Raw genomic sequence first — 19818 nt, 5'->3', positions numbered from 1 at the left:
TATCTGTCAGAGCTGAGACTCCCATGGAGTACTGGAGGCTGACTTCTGGAATGGATGAGGCTCGGTACGTCTCTCCAGAGTCACATCACCACTTCCAAGAACTAGGCTGACTCCAGAGCTGGGTGAGAGCCAAGTATTGGCCACTTGGGAAGGTTCCCTGAATGTATAAGGGTTTTGCTTGTAGCATCTTTATTATTACTACAAAAATGTAAAACATATTTAAAAAATATATTTTCAGAATGAAAAAAATATATATAAAACAGGTAAAAAACACATAAACTTATATTTGTGTACAGAACACCTCCAGGTAGCTATATTGTATTGCATTATACAGAAAATGACAGCGCGGCAGATTGCAAAGGAAAGGTAATTTTTTTAATAACATTCAGTTGCAATATGACTTGTGTAGCAAATGCATACGCTTTATTACTTTTTATTTTATTTGTTTGTTTTTTTTTACACAAAAATTATCCTTTAAATCAGCCATCAAATTTTCCACTCGCCTACTCGCATTTTGCGAGTGAAAAATTGTTTCTGGCGAGGAGCTGGGAGTGGGGGGGGGGGAGCGCGGGTACCACCGGCATGCAGGGATTGATCGGGAGCCGTTCTCCCATCGATCACCCCGGAGAAGAGAAAACCTGCGGGATTAAAGTGCTGATAACCCGCTGTTACAGCTGACTTTACATTGCAATTGCCTCAGCTCGTGGTTACACACAGCCCCGCCTCCTGACCCCGTGCCTGTATCATATAGACAGAACACATCCCAGCATTGGACTGCCATTCTGTCAATCTGATACAGGCACGGGGTCAGGAGGCGGGGCTGTGTGTAACTACGAGCGGAGCGGAGGCAATTGCAATGTAAACTCAGCTGTAACAGCGGGCTATCGGCTCTGTAATCCCGCGGCTTTTCTCTTCCATGGGGTGATCGATGGGAGAACGGCTCCCGATCAATCCCCGCATGCCGGCGGTACCTGCGCTCCCCCCCCCCACTCCCAGGTCCTCTTCCCCTGGGGCGATCCTCTGCACAGGTGAGCAGAGGCTACAATGGTGGGCACAGTGAGTAAAGGCTGCAATGGTGGGCACAGTGAGTAAAGGCTGCAATGGTGGGCACAGTGAGTAAAGGCTGCAATGGTGGACACAGTGAGCAGAGGCTGCAATGGTGGGCACAGTGAGCAGAGGCTGCAATGGTGGGCACAATAAGCAGAGGCTGCAATGGTGGGCACAGTGAGCAGAGGCTTCAATGGTGGACACAGTGAGCAGAGGCCGCAATGGTGGGCACAGTGAGCAGAGGCTGCAATGGTGGGCACAGTAAGCAGAGGCCGCAATGGTGGGCACAGTAAGTAGAGGCCGCAATGGTGGGCACAGTGAGTAGAGGCTGCAATGGTGGGCACAGTGAGCAGAGGCTGCAATGGTGGGCACAGTAAGCAGAGGCTGCAATGGTGGGCACAGTGAGCAGAGGCTGCAATGGTGGACACAGTGAGCAGAGGCTACAATGGTGGGCACAGTGAGCACAGGCTGCAATGGTGGGCACAGTGAGCACAGGCTGCAATGGTGGGCACAGTGAGCAAAGGCTGCAATGGTGGGCACAGTGAGCAGAGACTGCAATGGTGGACACAGTGAGCAGAGGCTTCAATGGTGGGCACAGTAAGCAGAGGCCGCAATGGTGAGCACAGTGAGCAGAGGCTGCAATGGTGGACACAGTGAGCACAGGCTACAATGGTGGGCACAGTGAGCAGAGGATGCAATGGTGGTCACAGTGAGCAAAGGCTCCAATGGGGGCACAGTGAGCAGAGGCTGCAATGGTGGGCACAGTGAGCAGAGGCTGCAATGGTGGGCACAGTGAGCAGAGGCTGCAATGGTGGGCACAGTGAGCAGAGGCTACAATGGTGGGCACAGTGAGCAGAGGATGCAATGGTGGGCACAGTGAGCAAAGGCTGCAATGGTGGGCACAGTGAGCAGAGGCTACATTGGTGGGCACAGTGAGCAGAGGCTGTAATGGTGGGCACAGTGAGCAAAGGCTGCAATGGTGGGCACAGTGGGCAGAGGCAACAATGGTGGGCACAGTGAGCAGAGGCTGCAATGGTGGGCACAGTGAGCAGAGACTGCAATGGTGGGCACAGTGAGCAGAGGCCGCAATGGTGGGCACAGTGAGCAAAGGCCGCAATGATGGGCACAGGTGTGGCTGCACTAATAAAGTTTGTAACTTAATTCTGCATAGAACATGTAAGTGTCATTTCATGAGATAATTTATGAGGGCGTGTTTAGGGGCGGAATTAGGGGTGGTGCAGGGTAGGGATCTGTTGGGTCAACTGGTGGCGAGTAACCCTTAAGGCCTGGCTAGTAGCTCAGGACTTGAAATTTTGAGCCCTGCTTTAAATCATGGGTACTCAACCTGTGGCCCTCCAGCTATTGCGGAACTACATGTCCCATGAGGCATTGCAAGCCACTGACAGTTGCAAGCATAACTCTCAAAGGCTGAGGCATGATGGTAGTTCTGCAACAGCTGGAGGGCTACAGGTTGATCACCCATGCTTTAAATGTATACTTTGATGTCAAATAATCCTTAAACACAGTGGCTGCATCAGCTTTCTTTTTATTGTATTTTTATTTTTTAGGCCCACTTTCTGTGTTAGGGTGTCTCCACTCTGGATGGAGGACCAAAAGAGACACCATTTGACAGCAGCATTTTCTAGCAGATAAGCAGATTTATATGGACTTGACTAACAAATTAAAGCGGATCTCCTGCTTACGCTTTATAAGCAGTTATAGCAATCTTTTTTTATTCTGAGTTCTTCTATACCTTGCTTGCATACCTCCCAACTTTTTGAGATGGGGACGAGGGACACTTATTAGCAAAAGTATGTAGGAATAGGATATTCCACGCCTCTTAACCACTTCCCTACCCACCCATAGTCATATGACGTCCACAGATGGGATCTCCCATCCTAGGTGGATGTCATATGACGTCCTGGGCTTCTCGACTGTCTAAAGGGTGCGCGGCATCGCTCGGGACGCGATGCGCGTGCCCGGCGGCCGCGATGTCTGCCAGGCACTCGAGATTGCCCGCAATCACGGCAGGACCGTGGATCTGTGTGTGTAAACACACAGATCCACATCCTGTCAGAGGTGAGGAGACCGATGTGTGTTCCCAGTACAGAGGAACACACATCGGTCTCTTCCCCTTGTGAGTCCCCTCCCCCCTACATCTAGAATCACACAGTAGGGAACATATTAACCCCTTCAGCGCCCCCTAGTGTTAACCCCTTCCCTGCCAGTGACATTTATACAGTAATCAGTGCAGTTTTATAGCACTAAACGCTGTATAAATGTGAATGGTCCCAAGAATGTGTCAAAAGTGTCCAATATGTCTGTCGCAATGTCACGGTCACAATAAACCGGTCACAGATCACCGCCATTACTAGTAAAAAAAAAAAAAAAAATGCAATAAATCTATCCCCTATTTTGTAGACGCTATAACTTTTGCGCAAACCAATCAATATATGCTTATTGCAATTTTTTTTACCAAAGATATGTAGAAGATTACGTATCGGTCTAAATTTTTTTTTTTTTTAATTTTGATTTTTATTAAATCAAAAAGTAAAAAATATTGAGTTTTTTTCTAAATTGCCGCTCTTCTTTTTTTGAGACAGCGCTGAAAACTAAAAATTGGTCTGAGCAGGAAGGGGGTGAAAATGCCCGGTATTGAAGTGGTTACTGTTGAACCACTACTATTCCTTTATACTGGCTTTTTACTAAGGGCCCTTTCACACGTACGGACCGTATGTCCGCATTTTCATCCATCCGTTTGCGGATGAAAACGGGACATACATGGGTCCCTATGTGATTACGGGTGTCAGCGGATGACCATCCGCTGACACCCGTAATTGTCCGCCTCCGCAAAGATTCGCATTTGCGGACGGAAGAAAACCCTATTTTTCTTCCGTCTGCCGGATCGGATCGGATCGGATGAACACGGACATACGGTCCATGTTCATCCGATCCTCCATAGGGGAGAGCGGAGGAAAGACAGGGCGGTCCCTGCACAGTGTGCGGGGACTGCCCTGTCAGCTGCCAGCTCAGCGGGGATTTTACGGAGGATCCCCGCTGAGCTTTTGAGGACACACGGAGCGGATCATTACTGATCCGCCCCTGTGAAAGGGCCCTAATGCAGCAATTTATAAATTTGGTGAAAAGTTTAGCACTGGGAAACACCTTTTCAAGATAAAAAGTGCATTTCATATACCACTATGTTGATCAGACCAAATAGAGGGACAGATGAGGAGGAAAGGGGGACAGAGGGACTTTTTCCCAAATCAGGGACAGTCCCTCGAAATCAGGGACAGTTGGAAGCTGTGTGCTAACTATGGTGTGAAACTAATAGAAATATATATACCCGCAGGGAATTTTCTGTCTTTACCGCATTAGTGAGAGTGATGCGAGTCTGGGGGGGGGGGGCTGGGGGGATTGGGGGCCTACACTTTGGCACAGCAGGATCCCAAGTGGGGTGCTGGGGAAGTGGGTTCTGGATTTCCCTTAGACCCGATCCCCTTTTTTCAGGGTTCTATTACCAAACGCCTGCTTGATCATTACTGTATCGCTCATGAAATGATACACAAGCAGCCCTATTCGAGATCTACCCTTTTTTTTTCTTTTTTCTTTTTTTTAGATTATTAAGCTTTATATAGTAACTTTCTGTTATACTCTCGAATTGAAATGATTGGCCCCTTGGGGCATTTGTTGCATATGATGCTTATCTAGATATTGTAACCCTACATGAAATCTCAATAAAAATTTACTGAAAGTAGAAATATATATCACACTGAACACAAACTACAATAATGTTCCTGTTAATCACGAGAAGCTATACGGCACATTCCTCTGCCTACGTTGAAGATTTTCCATAGTGCGTGCCTGATCACCCGCTGCCACGCATATGTTCTCCCGATGTCTTCTACAACAACGTTATGGGCCCATTTTGAGCTATACATGTGCGTAGGGTGCATTTTTTTTGTAGTGTTCGACTGTTGCATTGTAATACATTAACATGCATTTCCTCTCTTTTTCGACATGTTTTTTGACCCACATTTTCAGGGTGCTTTTGAATTTACAATTTGGAGTAGAAAGGGCAACAGCTGTTGACCAAAACTTGTTAATACTTGTTGGCAACATATCGAAACGCATTTTGTATGCACTAGAAGGTAAACAATACAAATCTGCAACACAGCAAACATAAATTTTAATTTAGATACAAATACATTTAATTGGTTATTACTTGTAGGAAACTTTACTTCTATCATGTCAAATGTATTGATATTACAATTTTCTGTTACAAAACACCAGAAACAAATTTTACTTTAATGGACGACTATGGAATTCTAATGTAGTGCTTAAAGCGGGGGTTCACCCTATAAACCCCAAAAAAATTTTTTTTTTTCTTCTACCATAAAATCAGGCATTGTAGCGCGAGCTACAGTATGCCTGTCCCGATTTTTTTATCCCCGTACTCACCGTGTACTCGTACATCGAAGATACCGACTCCCCTCGGGGAATGGGCGTGCCTATGGAGACGGAGGATGATTGACGGCCGGCTCTGGCGCGTCACGCTTCTCCGGAAATAGCCGAAATAGGCTTGGCTCTTCACGGCGCCTGCGCATAGCCTGTGCGCAGGCGCCGTGAAGAGCCGAGACCTACTCCGGCTGTCTTCGGGGAGAGTGACGTGCCAGGGCCGGCCGTCAATCATCCTCCCTCTCCATAGGCACGCCCATTCCCCGCGGGAGCCGAAATCTATAATGTACGAGTACACAGTGAGTACGGGGGTAAAAAAATCGGGACAGGCATACTGTAGCTCGCGCTACTATGCCTGTCTCGATGGAAAAATCATGTCAGTGAGGGTGAACTACCGCTTTAACCCTGGAGGAGCCGCTTGGTATATTGGGTTTTCTGTTCATCGGTCATGACTCTGTGAACAGCCTCATCCTCTCTGATACCCCTAGTTGAATAAAAGGGGGTTGTTGTAAATAAGTAGATAAGCAGCAATACCAATCTGACACACAGCTATGGTAAGGTGTCAGAAAATAAAAACCAAACTTCTTAACCGCAAGTAAAGTACGTATATTGGCACTGGTTAAAGGTACATATTCATGCATGAATGGACTAGTCAGTGGAGAGCCTGTTTTTCTCTTTATAAGTTAACCGCTTAAATTGGACAAAGAAGAATATCAGCAATGAACAGTACCAACAAGGATACAGCACAGTAACATCTCTGTAGTCAGTTACCAGTAGATGTCTTAGCGTGCACTATATATATATATATATATATATATATATATATATATATAGCATATAAATATATATAGAACCTGCAAGGGGAACATTTTTGCTATGACCAACTAAGTGTAGGGTCCCTATGAAATAGTCAGCAGATAGTTGTATCCTGGTTCTCAACCTTCTGCTGGCTATTCAATGGGGCCCAGTCCTTACGGTGGTCCACATAAGTGACGTTTCTTTTTAAAGCTCTGCATGCAGTGGTTTGAGGCTACTAGGTAGATGGTCAGTCCCTTTCTCTCTATGCTAGCAGTGGCATTTTAAACACAGCAAGCAGCAACTCACCAGTCCCAGGCAAACAGTGAACTCCAATCTAGACATGGCTGTGAGCGACTATTATTATTATTATTATACAGGATTTATATAGCGCCAACAGTTTGCGCAGCGCTTTACAACAGTACAGTTACAATGCAATTCAATACAGGAGGGATCAGAGGGCCCTGCTCGTTAGAGCTTACTATCTAGAAGGGAGGGTCAAGTGGAACAAAGGGTAGTAGATGTGGGGGGTGATCAGATGGACAAACTTAAAATACAGTTGTTAGATGTGGGTAGGATAGGCTTCTCTGAAGAGGAGGGTTTTCAGGGATCCTCTAAAAGCTAGCAGAGAAGGAGATAGACGGTCAGTTTGGTGTAAGGAGTTCCATAGGCTTGGAGAGGTTTTGGAAAAGTCCTGTAGACGAGCATGGGAGGAGGTGATGAGAGAGCTAGAGAGCAGGAGGTCTTGAGAAGAACGAAGAGAACGATTAGGTTGGTATTTAGAGACTAGGTCAGTGATGTAGCTGGGGGCAGAGTTGTGGATGGCTTTGTAGGTCAAAGTTAGTATTTTGAATGAAATTTGTTGGGTTTAATTCGTAAGGCTTTGCATTTAGGCTGAATTGCCCTCTTGGCGACTTCAGGTCCCAGCTGTCTGGTCCGCAGTTTTAGGCCTCGGGATATGGCTGGTTGATGCACAAAGTGAAGCAGAGATGTGCACTGCTCACAGCAAGAGACAGTCCACAGCCTGGGAAAACTGTTCACTGTCGCCTCCTTTGAGTTTCTCCCTGGGGATTGTAGTCTGTCCTCCTATTCACTCCCATGGCAAATTCCTTCTCAGACACTACATCTCCCATGGTCCAGTGCAGCATGCATGAAAGTCTTTCCAGTCCCTTTTCACCAATCAGGCCCCCTCTGCTGGATGGATGTTGAATGGCACTGAAAGCTGGCATTAGTATCTTTTATAGGCATATAAAACAGCTGCAGAATAGTGTCTTTAGTTGCCCCATCTGGCCTGTTAAGCACCTGGCTAGTGGCTACACTTAAACAATTACCAAAAAGTTGTAAATCATTTTTCTTAGAACTTCATAGTAGTCCATTAAAGTAGAATTTGGTTGTGGTGTTTGGTCTAAGATATCTCTGCTAGGACTCTAGATTTGTAAAGATTATCTGTTGTATCCCAAATAGTTTTGAGATACAGTTTTTCTGTTGCTAATGCTGCTTTTGTTTTCATAGTACTCCTAGTGCAGACCCAAAATGGAGCTCTTGACCCTCTATGGTGTTTTGATCCAGTACCTCCTCCTTTGCTACCCCTACCATCTACTAACTTCAGCAGCTGCTATCAAACTCCCAGAAGACGGAGAATGCAGCAGTCAGCAGGGGCTCACCATTACCCATGTCTACAGTGTTCCTGGGGAAGACAATGAGCAGCTAGAAACTCTACAATCAGATAAAAACAATCTTGTGTTTCGTCATCGTCTTCAGCTCCAGAACCCAGCTGCAGACTGTGAGAAAAACTCTTTATTAAAAGACCTCTTGGCCCGGCTGCAGGCTATGGAAGCAGACTTTATTGAGATGAAGGAGAAATATGAATCTGAGATGGCTGAGATGAAGAGTGGCTTTGACGGATGTTGTGGAGCAGGTAAGTACCAGTTTTAATTTGAGAATACACTTAAATGTACGACGGCTTAGATTCAGAGTTACGACGGCGTATCTACTGATACGCCGGCTTAACTCTTTGTGAATCTAGCTATATAACTTTTGTGCAAACCAATCAATATACGCTTATTGCGATTTTTGTAACCAAAAATATGTAGAAAAATACATATTGGCCTAAACTGAGGAAGAAATTTGTTTTTATTTTATATTTTTTGGGGGGGTATTTATTATAGCAAAAAGTAAAAAATGTTGTTTTTTTTTCAAAATTGTCGCTCTTTTTTTGTTTATAGCGCAAAAAATAAAACCCACAGAGGTCATCAAATACCACCAAAAGAAAGCTCTATTTGTGGGAAAAAAAGGACGTCAATTTTGTTTGGGTGCAACGGCGTACGACAGTTAAAGCGACCCAGTGCCATATCGTAAAAAAAATGGCCTAGTCATTAACCACTACCCGACGGCCATACGACTTTATACGGCCGCGGGGTGGTTCTCAATCTCTAACAGGTCGCGTGCTCGCCGCATCGCTGAGATGCCGATGCGAGTGTCTGGCGGCCGTGATGTCCGCCTGGCACTCGGGATCGGCGGCTACAGGGACAAGACGTGGAGCTCTGTGTGTAAACACAGAGATCCACGTCCTAACAGGGGAGAGAGGAGACCGATCTGTGTCCCTTGTACATAGGGACATAGATCGGTCACCTCCCCCAGTCACCCCCCTTCCCCCACAGTTAGAACACAATTCAGGGTACACATTTAAACCCTTCCTCACCCCCTAGTGTTAACCCCTTCAATGCCAGTCACATTTATACAGTAATTAGTGCATATTTATAGCACTGATCGCTGTATAAATGTGAATGGCGCCAAAAATGTGTCAAAAGTGTCCGATGTGTCCGCCATAATGTCGCAGTCACGAAAAAAATGCTGATCGCCGCCATTAGGGGCAGGACGTCAATTTTGTTTGGGAGCCACGTCGCACGACCGTGTAATTGTCAGTTAAAGTGACGCAGTGCCACAAGCTGAAATTTCACCTTTCAGACGCTCGCATTAAATCCCTCTTCGAACTGAAAGATAATACATTATTAGCCATAAAATTTTTCTTTTATCTGTAACAATAAAAATTCCACAAATAAACTTGTATAGCAAAATCATGTCTAGCGCCATTACTGATACTAAACAAAACGCCATTTGAGTTGCTGAATTTACCGACTAAACTGGTATTGTACAAGATGTAATTAAAGATATGTGTTTTTTTTTTTTTTAACAAGTCTTTCAGTTACAAATTAGAAAAGAAACAGATGGAATTTCATATTTTTTATTTAATAGAGTTTAACTGACCTCATACATCGCCCCCACCCGCCCCCGCAGTAGTTGCTTGGAAATAATCTTGGAAGTACTTAAATTACAGGTGTTGCCAATACTTTGTAATTATCTACACTTGTTCCTCATCCCTTTCATGCTTATCTCACAATTCCTTTAGTTAACCTGCCAATTGGATTGGATTTTTTTTCAGAAAAACTGTATTCACAATAGGCAGACGTAACATTCTTATATTTTTAGATGCTGAATTGAAAAATGGAGCACACATAGGTAGCAATTTTCAAAGTATTTTTTGTTCATTATTTTTTTTTTTTTTCTGCGCTGAAGGCATAGCACAATAAAACGGCCATTTATAAGAGCATGCCGAGAACTTGAAAATGTACTCTGAATGGCATAATGATGCATCTATGAAAGGCGACACTGTAGCGGAAACTGTTTGCAGTGGCGTAACAATACTCACGCAACTGCTATGGGGCCTGGGTGTGAAAAGGGTCCCATTAGGGGGGATGTTGATGCAATTTAAACAGAGAAAATCTGGGTGCATGCAAAAATAACACATTCCTATCAATTTATTAACAAGGATTGCAGAGGTTGCTGTTGACAACGATCCTGCAACCCCCTGTGACATTTCTAAGGCCACTTTTAGGCTGCATTCACACCTGAACGCAACGTATTTTACCGCGAATTGGCGCGTCAAATTGCAGCGTTTTGTCCCGCGATTTGCCGCAACAAAACACGGTAAAATACGCCGCGGTACATACGCCGGAGGGGTGATCAACATTGTCGGCTATGCCGAACGCCGAAAGCCGCCTGAAAAAAGGTCCGGGACTTGTTTTGAGCTTCAGGCGTTTCGGCGTTCGGCGTGGAGATGTGAACCATCTCCATAGCCGACAATGTTAGATCACCCCTCCAGCGTATTGCAGTCTGCAATAGCGTCGCGCTACAGGCGACAAATCGCCTAGGTGTGAATGGGCTCTAACACTTGGGCGGTGCCACGTTCCTCCTCAGTAAGCTGTTAGCCTTCGGGCTTTGACATTGAGAAGGCTGGGCAGGAGTTTTTCAGGCGGTATTTAGGCGCTATTTTTAGCGGTGTACCGCCTGAAAAACTCCTCAGTGTGAAAGGGGTCTAAGGGTGAACTTACCCTTTAAAGCGGACGTAAACCCATCTATTTGATAGTTTAAAAAAACAGTTACCATTCCCGGCATGCCGGAAATGCTAGATGTCACATTTGCTTGTGCTCTCAACCAAACTGTCAAACCATCCAATGTCTGGTTTCATAACTGATCACATGTGCAGCATTGTGGCAGTTGCAGATTAAACAGAGGCCAAGATGGCAGCTTCCTTGGCTGAAAACAATAGGAGGGTTTACTTCCACTTTAAGAGAGGTATGGACTCCAGAGAAAGAGATATCATGTTGCCCCTGTACAAATCATTAGTAAGACCTCATCTGGAATATGCAGTTCAGTTTTGGGCTCCAGTTCTCAAAAAGGATATGGGGGAAGTAGAGAAAATGTAGAGACAAGGGCAACCAAACTGATAAGAGGCATGGAGGAGCTCAGCTATGAGAAAAGATTAGAGGAATTGAATTTATTCACTCTTGAGAAGAGGAGATTAAGGGGGGATATGATCAACATTTATAAATACATAAGTGTGTAGTGATCTAATATGTCCAATAAATGTAGTGATATAGATGTATATCATGATGACTATAAATTACGTTGTTTCGCAGCAACACACCAGGCTCTCCAGAGAACGCAATTATAATTAACTTCCAATAACAAACAAAGTCCAAATTCTACAGATGATACAACAGAGTAATTCAAAGTCTCATCTTAGAGAATATATGTTCTGATCACTTCCAGACCAACATATATCCATGCAGAAAATACATAGGGGTATATTCTCTGTACTTCTAGATCTGTGCCATTTTTCTCAGTGACAAGTCCGACTGAATGCCAGCTTGACTTTCTCAAATACTGGTCTCACACTGGAGGGAGGGGTTCTTCCAGGTCAACCAACTGTTTCCCTGAATGAAAACCCTCTCAAGTCTAATTACCATCAATAAATTCTTCCTTATGTATGTAAGGAAGTACCAGGCAATCTCACACACCTAGGTAGTCTTAGATAAGATTAACACATCAAAGGGTCCTCTGTACCTCTTGATCTGTGTTTGGCCACTAACCCTTTTGGTTAGTGGTGTAACCTTGAATGCCTGTATGTAACACATAAATACCATGCCATACATATAACACAATATTTTAAATACCTACACATATTTATTAATATTACAACAAAGTGGTCCATATAGTGAACTTGGTGTTGAGTTATTCACTTTAAGGGTACACTCTTTACGTCTAGAGGAAAAGAGAATTCATCTCCAAATACAGAAAGGCTTCTTCACAGTAAGAGCTGTGAAAATATGGCGTAGACTCCCTCAAGAGCTGGTTCTAAGCTCAGTAGATTGATTTAAGCATGGCCTGGATTCTTTCCTATATACACATAATATAACTGAATATTAACCACTTCAGCCCCAGAAGGATTTTACCCCCTTAATGACCAGGCCATTTTTGGCGATACGGCACTGCGTCGCTCTAACTGACAATTGCGTGGTCATGCGACGATGTATCCAAACAAATTTAATGTTCCTTTTTCCCCACAAATTGAGCTTTCTTTTGGTGGTATTTGATCACCTCTGCACTTTACATTTTTTGCGCAATTAACAAAAAGACTGACAATTTTGAAAAAAACATTATTTTTTTGCTACAAATAAATATATATATATATATATAAAAGCATTCTTCATCAGTTTATGCCAATATATATTATTCTACATATTTTTTGATTGGTAAATTGAGCATATTGATTGGTTTGCGCAAAAGTTATAGCATCTACAATATAGGGGATATTTTTTATTATTATTTATTTTTTTACTAGTAATGGTGGTGATCAGCGTTTTTTTTGCGGGACTGTGACATTACGGCAGACACCTTTGACACTTTTTTTGGGACCAGTGACACTATTACAGTGATCAGAGCTGAAAAATAACCAGTGATCACTGTATAAATGACACTGGCAGGGAAGGGGTTAACACTAGGGGGTGATCAAGGGGTTAAGTGTTTCCTAGGGAGGTGTTTCTAACTGTGGGGGAGTGCAATGACTGGGAGTAGAGAGAAATCACTGTTCCTGATCACTAGGAACAGGCGATCTCTCTATTCCCCTGTCAGAACGGGGATCTGCTTTGTTTACATTGGCACGTCCCCATTCTGGCTCTCTGTGGAGTGATTGCGGGTGGCCGGTGGACATTGCGGCCGCCGGCCATGCGCTTTGGCTCCGGCGACGGGGCGCGTGCGTGCCTGCTCTGGCTATTGCACTGGTATGGCAACTTGTGCAATAGAGCTGCCCCGCCGCAGTATAACTTACAAAGTTACAGAGTTCCTGGAGTTTTAAGGTCAAATCTACTGCATTGCACCTTCTTTAGCACAATTCACAGTGAAGCACCCTTTTAAGCTAAGGTACTTTTTTTTTTTATGGTACAGCTTACAGAGTCGTTTTTTAAAAATAAATGTTTTTTTATTAAAATCCTATAGGGGGGGGGGGGGGGATTCACTAAAACTGGAGCATGCAAAATCTGGTGCAGCTGTGCATAGAAACCAATCAGCTACCAGGTTTTATTGTCATAGTTTAATTGAACACGCTGAAGTTAGAACCTGATTGGCCACCATTCACAGCTGCACCATATTCTGAGTGCTCAAATTTTAGTAAATCTCCCCCCCAATTTACCTTTGATCTCTTGTTTCAGGTCTTTTAGACAAATGTAATGGGAATGGAAAGTTTGTACCTGCATTGGGAATCTGCCAGTGTGATGAAGGCTGGGAAGGTCCTGACTGTTCCACAAGAAGCTGCCCAGGCAACTGTGGTGAAAATGGCGTGTGTCTTGACGGTGTCTGCCAGTGTGCGGAGGGCTTTACTGGTGATGACTGTAGCATTAAAAAGTGTGCCTTTGACTGTGGCAAGTTTGGAACCTGCGTGGACGGTGTCTGCGTTTGCATTGAGCCATACGGAGGCCCTGCTTGCAGAAAGAAGAAGTGTCCCGTTGACTGCAGCCCCCATGGTAAATGCGTTGATGGAGTGTGCCAGTGTTCACAGGGATACACCGGAGCAGACTGCAAAGAAAAAAAATGCGCCGTTGACTGCAGACCCAATGGTAAATGCGTTGATGGAGTGTGCCAGTGTGCAGAGGGATACACCGGCGTAGACTGCAAAGAAAAAAAATGCGCTGTTGACTGCAGACCCCATGGTAAATGCGTTGATGGAGTGTGCCAGTGTGCAGAGGGATACACCGGAGTAGACTGCAAAGAAAAAAAATGCGCTGTTGACTGTCGACCAAAGGGACGCTGTGTTAATGGCGTCTGCGTCTGTGATGAAGGCTTTATTGGAGATGACTGTTCCATCGGTAAGAAACTTTTCACTGTTTATAGAATCATAAACTGCATTCATAAAAGCTGAACTCCAAGCAAACAGCTAACCACACAAATGAAATACAAGGGAGCTGTTTTACTTGCCAAAAAATGTGTATTTCTGTCCATCCATATTTGAGATTTACACAGTTCTGCCACATAGCTCAGCCCTGTGTGGCAGGACAGGAGACCTTTGCTGCAGTTAAGTAACAATTGTAGATCTCTTCCCTATCTCCAGCCTGTTACAGAGAAGTAGCAGACTTATGAGCTCATATCTCTGTCACTCTCCTTCTATCAGCACGGCCCTGCTGTGTAGAGTCATACAAGAGGCTAATATACAGTGCCTTGAAAAAGTATTCATACCCCTTGAAATGTTACAACCAAAAAAAAAAAAAAACGTAAATGTATTTTATTGGAATTTTATGTGATAGACCAACACAAAGTGGCACATAATTGTGAAGTGGAAGGAAAATTATAAATGGTTTTCAATTTTTTTTTACAAATAAATATGTGAAAAGTGTGGTATACATTTGTATTCATCTCTACTGGACTATCATGGCTACCCCAAAATATGTAAAACAAGGCGATGCAAATTCCTTAAAGATATACACTAGAAATAGCCTTATAAGAAAAAAACTTTGAATAAAATAAAATAAATAACGTCTATTTAAAGCGTAGAGACTCCCTTAACTTAAGTCCTGATTTTAACATCTCCAGATGTCTGCAGTGTCATACAGCAAATCCCAGCAGACTTTGCCGCTTTATAACTTCTGATTAAACGTTTCTCCCTGAGCATCTGATATTTTTTTTCTTTTTTGTGAACAAAAACGCAAGGTTTGGTTTTGATGTTCCTGTTTTAAATGATGCATACATTAGTATAATTAATCTTTTCTGGTTCTGTGTTGGTGTATTTGTAAGAATCTTCATGAAATTAGTTTTTCAGTTGTCACGTTTGTCCGCATTTACAACAAGACTTATTTTTTATATTAGGTGTTGTCATCGTAATGCAGATCGTTTTCTTAGACCATAAAGGTGAATTAGTAAAGAAAAATTCCAGGCCAAAAGGGAAACCAATAAGTGATCCAGCAATGCTAGCATGAGCTTCGATCAGACAATTGGTTGGCTCAGATTTCCTTGGCAAGTTTGAATCTGATTAGTGGCAGGCAGGGCTGGACTGGGATGAAAATTTGGCCCTGGACCTCATCCAGACTGGCCCACTTTGACAGGTCTCTCCCATGGCAGCCGGACAACTTCCGCAACCCCCCCGGCCACCCAAGCCCCCTCTCCCCCTTCACTAGCCACTAGCCATTCTACTTTATTAGAGTAGAATGGCTGGTACTGGTACTCTTATAGGCAGTACCAGTGGGGAAGATAGACATTATTTCAACCGGGGCAAAGAATCAGTTTGGTGCCCCCCCTTATGGGACAAGTTTAGGCAGAAGTGAGAAACTCCCAGTCCATAGCTGTTGAGTCAGCTGTCTGTCCCCTCCCCCATGCTCCTCTGTCGTCCCCCCTGCTCCTCCCCCTGCTTCTTTGTTCCCCCCCAGGTGAGCGCTGCGGTGAGGGAGAGGAGGTGAGCACTGCGGGAAGGGAGAGACAGAGGAGCAGAGGGGGGCGGCGGTCCGCTGTCACTTAAGCTGGCCCACTGAGCCATCGGCCCACCGGGAAACTCCCTGTAGTCCCAATGGCCAGTCCAACCCTGGTGGCAGGAAAAAACTTCTTTGTACTGAACTTTTGTACATGAGGTTTTCTGTAGAAGAGACAAGGGGGCTGCAGTGGGTGTGTTTGGGAATATCCTTATTGCATCATAAGCAGGGGGTCTTTTCATACCACTTAAAGGGCAACGTTGACAATACACAAATAAACTCCTGTTGCTCCAGGTAAGCCCAAATTATCAAATGCCACTTATCCAGCATAGAAGGATGTCAACCCAGCTCGCAACTGTATCATACCACAAAGAAATCTGGACAGGTACACACCTAGGATCTTCTGAATATATATTTTTTAATATCAAATTCTATCCATAAAAAGAGCAGGAAAAGGGCAAGATGATTGACACGTTTCACACATAATTCAGTGCTTCCTCATAACCTTCAATATACACATCCTTTAGCTGGCCATACATGGATCGAAGTTTGGCTTGTTCAACAGGAAACAGCTAAATTTCTATCCATGTATGGTCATTCCTATTCAGTTTATCTATCGATTGGCTTTTCATGACTTATCCTGCTACAGAATTTTTGCTAGATCAGCGCATGCAGCCAATGGGCCACAGCAGTAATCAGTGTATTTTGATGGCAGGCGTGAGCACTCACAGCTCAGCATTCCTGAAGGTAAGTACATCAGAAACCAGGGGGTGCAGAGGTGTTAGTTAATGTTTACACTTTTTTCTGTAAAGGTGGGCTAACACTTTAAAGTGAAAGTTCCATTTACTATCCTTCTCCCACCTCCCTGCCTGGACCCTCCTGGGACATCACAGGTCCCAGGAGGCTGCAGGACCAGTCTGAAAGTGCAGCGCACTTCCATGCATGTGCAGTGGGGAGACGGCTGTGAAACAGCAGGAAAACCCAGCCAGCTTCTCACAATCAAGATGGCAACACTGGGGAATGTACCCGGGTGATGACAGTACTGGATCCCTGGGCTGATTCCCCAAGAATTCACACCAGTCCCTTTGAGATTTCCCTTAACATTAAGACCAGTTCCCAGGGTGGTCAGGAAAGGGAGGGCAGAAAGTGTGTGGCCCCCTCCCCCCACTTCCTCTTTCTGAACCATTTCAGTTCACATGCTTCTCCACATTGGGAAGGTACATTGTAAGCAAGGCACCTTGTTGCCATGTTGAGGGACGAGAACTTTTTACCACAGTTCCCGAAAAAGATGTAGGGGTTGTGGGGAGGGGCGACTTTTAGGAATTAGGAAGCACGCTTTATAATAAGGGGACCCCAGTTATCTGCCCACCCAAATTATTGGGGTTTTCCTCTTCCTCTCTCTTCTCACATGGATCTGACTTTGCTCTCTCTCTTATGCCCCATTCACACTTTGGATGCAGCATTTCTAACGCCATCCCAAACGTGGTACAATTTTGCTGCAACTGTCACTCGACAAAACATCAAAAATCGTGACAAAAGGTAGGTTAAAAAGCATGCTTGGCTCAGTGTCAAAATTTGGTGCATGACCTTCTCTGGTGAGTTTTTGGAGTGGAGGGAGGCCCATTCAAATAAATGAAGCTTCTCCAAATTGAACAAAACAAGCATGAAAAACATGATGCGGAGGCATCGGTCATGTGTGAACGGGCCCTTACTGCTCTCTATTCTACATGCTTAGGTTACTTCTTGTATATTTTTATGAACATCAGCTACTGTATGGCTAAGTAGTACTTATTTTTACATGTACATGCATGTATGCTCTTGAATATAGATTTGAATTAATGATCAATCTCCAACTATTATACTCATCATAACTAATTTGTTATTACTTTTCTTATTTTAGAAATTGCTAGTCTTTGCAGTGGGAAAGGCAAATATGACTTGGCTAGTGGTACATGTGTCTGTGATGCCGGCTGGGAAGGACCAGACTGTTCTCAGCAGATCTGCATCCCGCCATGTGGGGAAAATGGCGAATGTGTTAATGGTGTCTGCGTGTGCAATCCAGGTTGGGTTGGACTGACCTGCCAAGAGGAGGACTGCCTCGTCAATTGTGGTGAAAATGGGCGCTGTGATGGTGGCCAGTGCTTCTGCGAGGAGGGCTTTTTTGGAGAATCTTGTTCAGAAGGTGAGCAATGGTTTATAGACAAGGAATTAGAAACTGTTATGCCCCGTACACATGATCAGAATTTCCGATGGAAAAAGTCAGACTGACTTTTTCCTTCAGAAATTCCGTCTGCATGTATGCCCCATCAAAGTAATTCCATTGGAAATTCTGATGAATTCATAGAGAACATGTTCTCTTTTCCTTCGATGGAATTCCGTCGGAATTCCGATGTTAATTTGGTCGGACAAAGGTCCGATCATGTGTACGGGGCATTACACATTAAAACATATTGAAAAATGTATTTGAGGACAAAATTGAGCCAAATTTTCCTTTCCTACATGTAATGCATCCATCAATTAATTAAAAAGATTACCGTGGGCTATTCAAAGACTGGCAAAAGTCTCACTTGTTGTTATGACTGAAACATCTGCCTATCTGCACCCCTACAATTTTGTTGAAATACATTAATCTTAATCCTGTTCAGCTCAAGCATTAACTTTTTCAAAGCTCTCTATGAAAGGAAAAAAATGCATGAAAGGTGAAAAATATAGAAAATTAACATAGAAAGAGACATTAGTTACATTAGCTAATGCTTACTTTTCTTTGTTCAGTGTTGTCTGTGCAGAATTTGCGTCTCATCAGCACTACAGAGGACTCTCTGAACATTGCCTGGGACCTGCTGGTGGAAGTGGATTTCTACTACATTACTTACTACCCGTTCGACGATGAAAGTCAGAAAAAACAAATTAAGGTTGCTGCAAACCAGGACTATTACCAGATCGGAGGTCTGAACTCCAGCACGTTGTACAAGATACTTATGTATCAAGTGAAAAACAGTGTGACCAGCGAGCCTGCTGATCTTCAAGGCAGAACAGGTAAAAATGGGTCGGACACTACAGAGGGTTGAGGTTAGACAGCCCTTGTGTAAACATAGTTTGGCCCTTCTTTCACCCTTTATATGTGCATGCATCTTTGCCCAATCAGTGTAGAATATTTGAATACAAGTGGTCTTGAATTATTGTATATTTACAAGCCCAATGGTAATTTACCTGATCTGTGAAACCGTTTGGTTATCTGTATTCATTGGTGATGAATACTAATGAAGGTATACTTCTGACATATAATTCAAAGAATGATACTGCAAAGACAACCGCAGAGTTCCGCCATGAACTGAATAATGCCTCTGGTTCCTCATAGTGCACCTGCAGCTAATGCAAAGATATGACCACACAAATGTTCTGTTATGAAAGGCATGCTCCCATTTGGGATGTTTGATTTTCTGTTATCTTTTGCAGGGGATGCACAACTAGGAACCCTGTGGGTGACAGAAGAGACAGAGGACTCTTTGGAGGTGGAGTGGGAAAATTCCAATGTTAGAGCAGACTACTTTAAACTATCCTATGCCGCCCAATCTGGTGGAGCCAAGACAGAGGTGCAGGTACCTCAGAGCAATGACCCCAAGACCAGCTATATCATTAAAGGTAAGTTAACAAGAAAGAGCTAATGATTTTAACCCATCATTATCTAAAGTGTAACTAATTTTTTTAAAGTTTTAAAAAGATTTGTGTGCGCACTGGGGAGGTTTCCCGATATTTCTTAAAGTGAGTGGAAATTCCCCCACTGGTGATAACTGTAGAACTGTGGATTATCCTTCACTTTTTGTCAATGGTAATAGAAAGAAAAATCTTACAAGGGTTCTAACCCTTCCAAACTGTTCAAAATTGCATTTTGGCTCACTCGTCCCTCGTCTCTATGAAAAATACAGGAGCTGATCAAAGGCACAGCTTGCATTACATCATATTTGATGCCAGTAGACTAGAAAGTGTAGAGATAAGAAGATGTTCCTGCTACATTTGGATGTGAGGCTCCCAGCGAACCTCACATCCAAATGTAGCAGGAACATCTTTTTAGCTCTACACTTCTTAGCTTAACATCTTCATAACTCCACACTTGCTAGTCTACTGGGATCAAATATGATTCCAGGGGAAGGAATCCAGACAACCGTGAACCCTCCAAACTGCTGCAGCCATATGTAGCATGGAGAAGGCATTGAAAATAATCCCT

At 43.9% G+C, this 19818-nt stretch overlaps 1 protein-coding gene across 2 annotated transcripts in view; it reads left to right on the top strand.

Annotated features, from left to right (window-relative positions):
- LOC120945857 (tenascin-N-like) overlaps positions 1-19818 on the top strand; it is a 90015-nt gene that overhangs the window by 13398 nt on the left and 56799 nt on the right. The window contains exons 2-7 of one of the 2 annotated variants that reach the window (XM_040360377.1): positions 7813-8218; positions 13350-13661; positions 13848-14003; positions 17494-17775; positions 18366-18629; positions 19050-19235. In XM_040360377.1, coding sequence (XP_040216311.1) covers positions 7834-8218; positions 13350-13661; positions 13848-14003; positions 17494-17775; positions 18366-18629; positions 19050-19235 — 1585 coding nt within the window. In that variant the 5' untranslated portion in view covers positions 7813-7833. Of the gene's footprint in view, positions 1-7812; positions 8219-13349; positions 14004-17493; positions 17776-18365; positions 18630-19049; positions 19236-19818 lie in introns of both variants that reach the window. The other variant, XM_040360376.1, reaches the window with a different exon arrangement.

Source organism: Rana temporaria, chromosome 7 (genome assembly GCF_905171775.1).
Source record: "Rana temporaria chromosome 7, aRanTem1.1, whole genome shotgun sequence".
Classification (NCBI taxonomy): Eukaryota; Metazoa; Chordata; class Amphibia; order Anura; family Ranidae; genus Rana; species Rana temporaria.
Note: the sequence above shows the minus strand (reverse complement) of the source record. Positions and strands in the feature narration are given on the sequence as shown.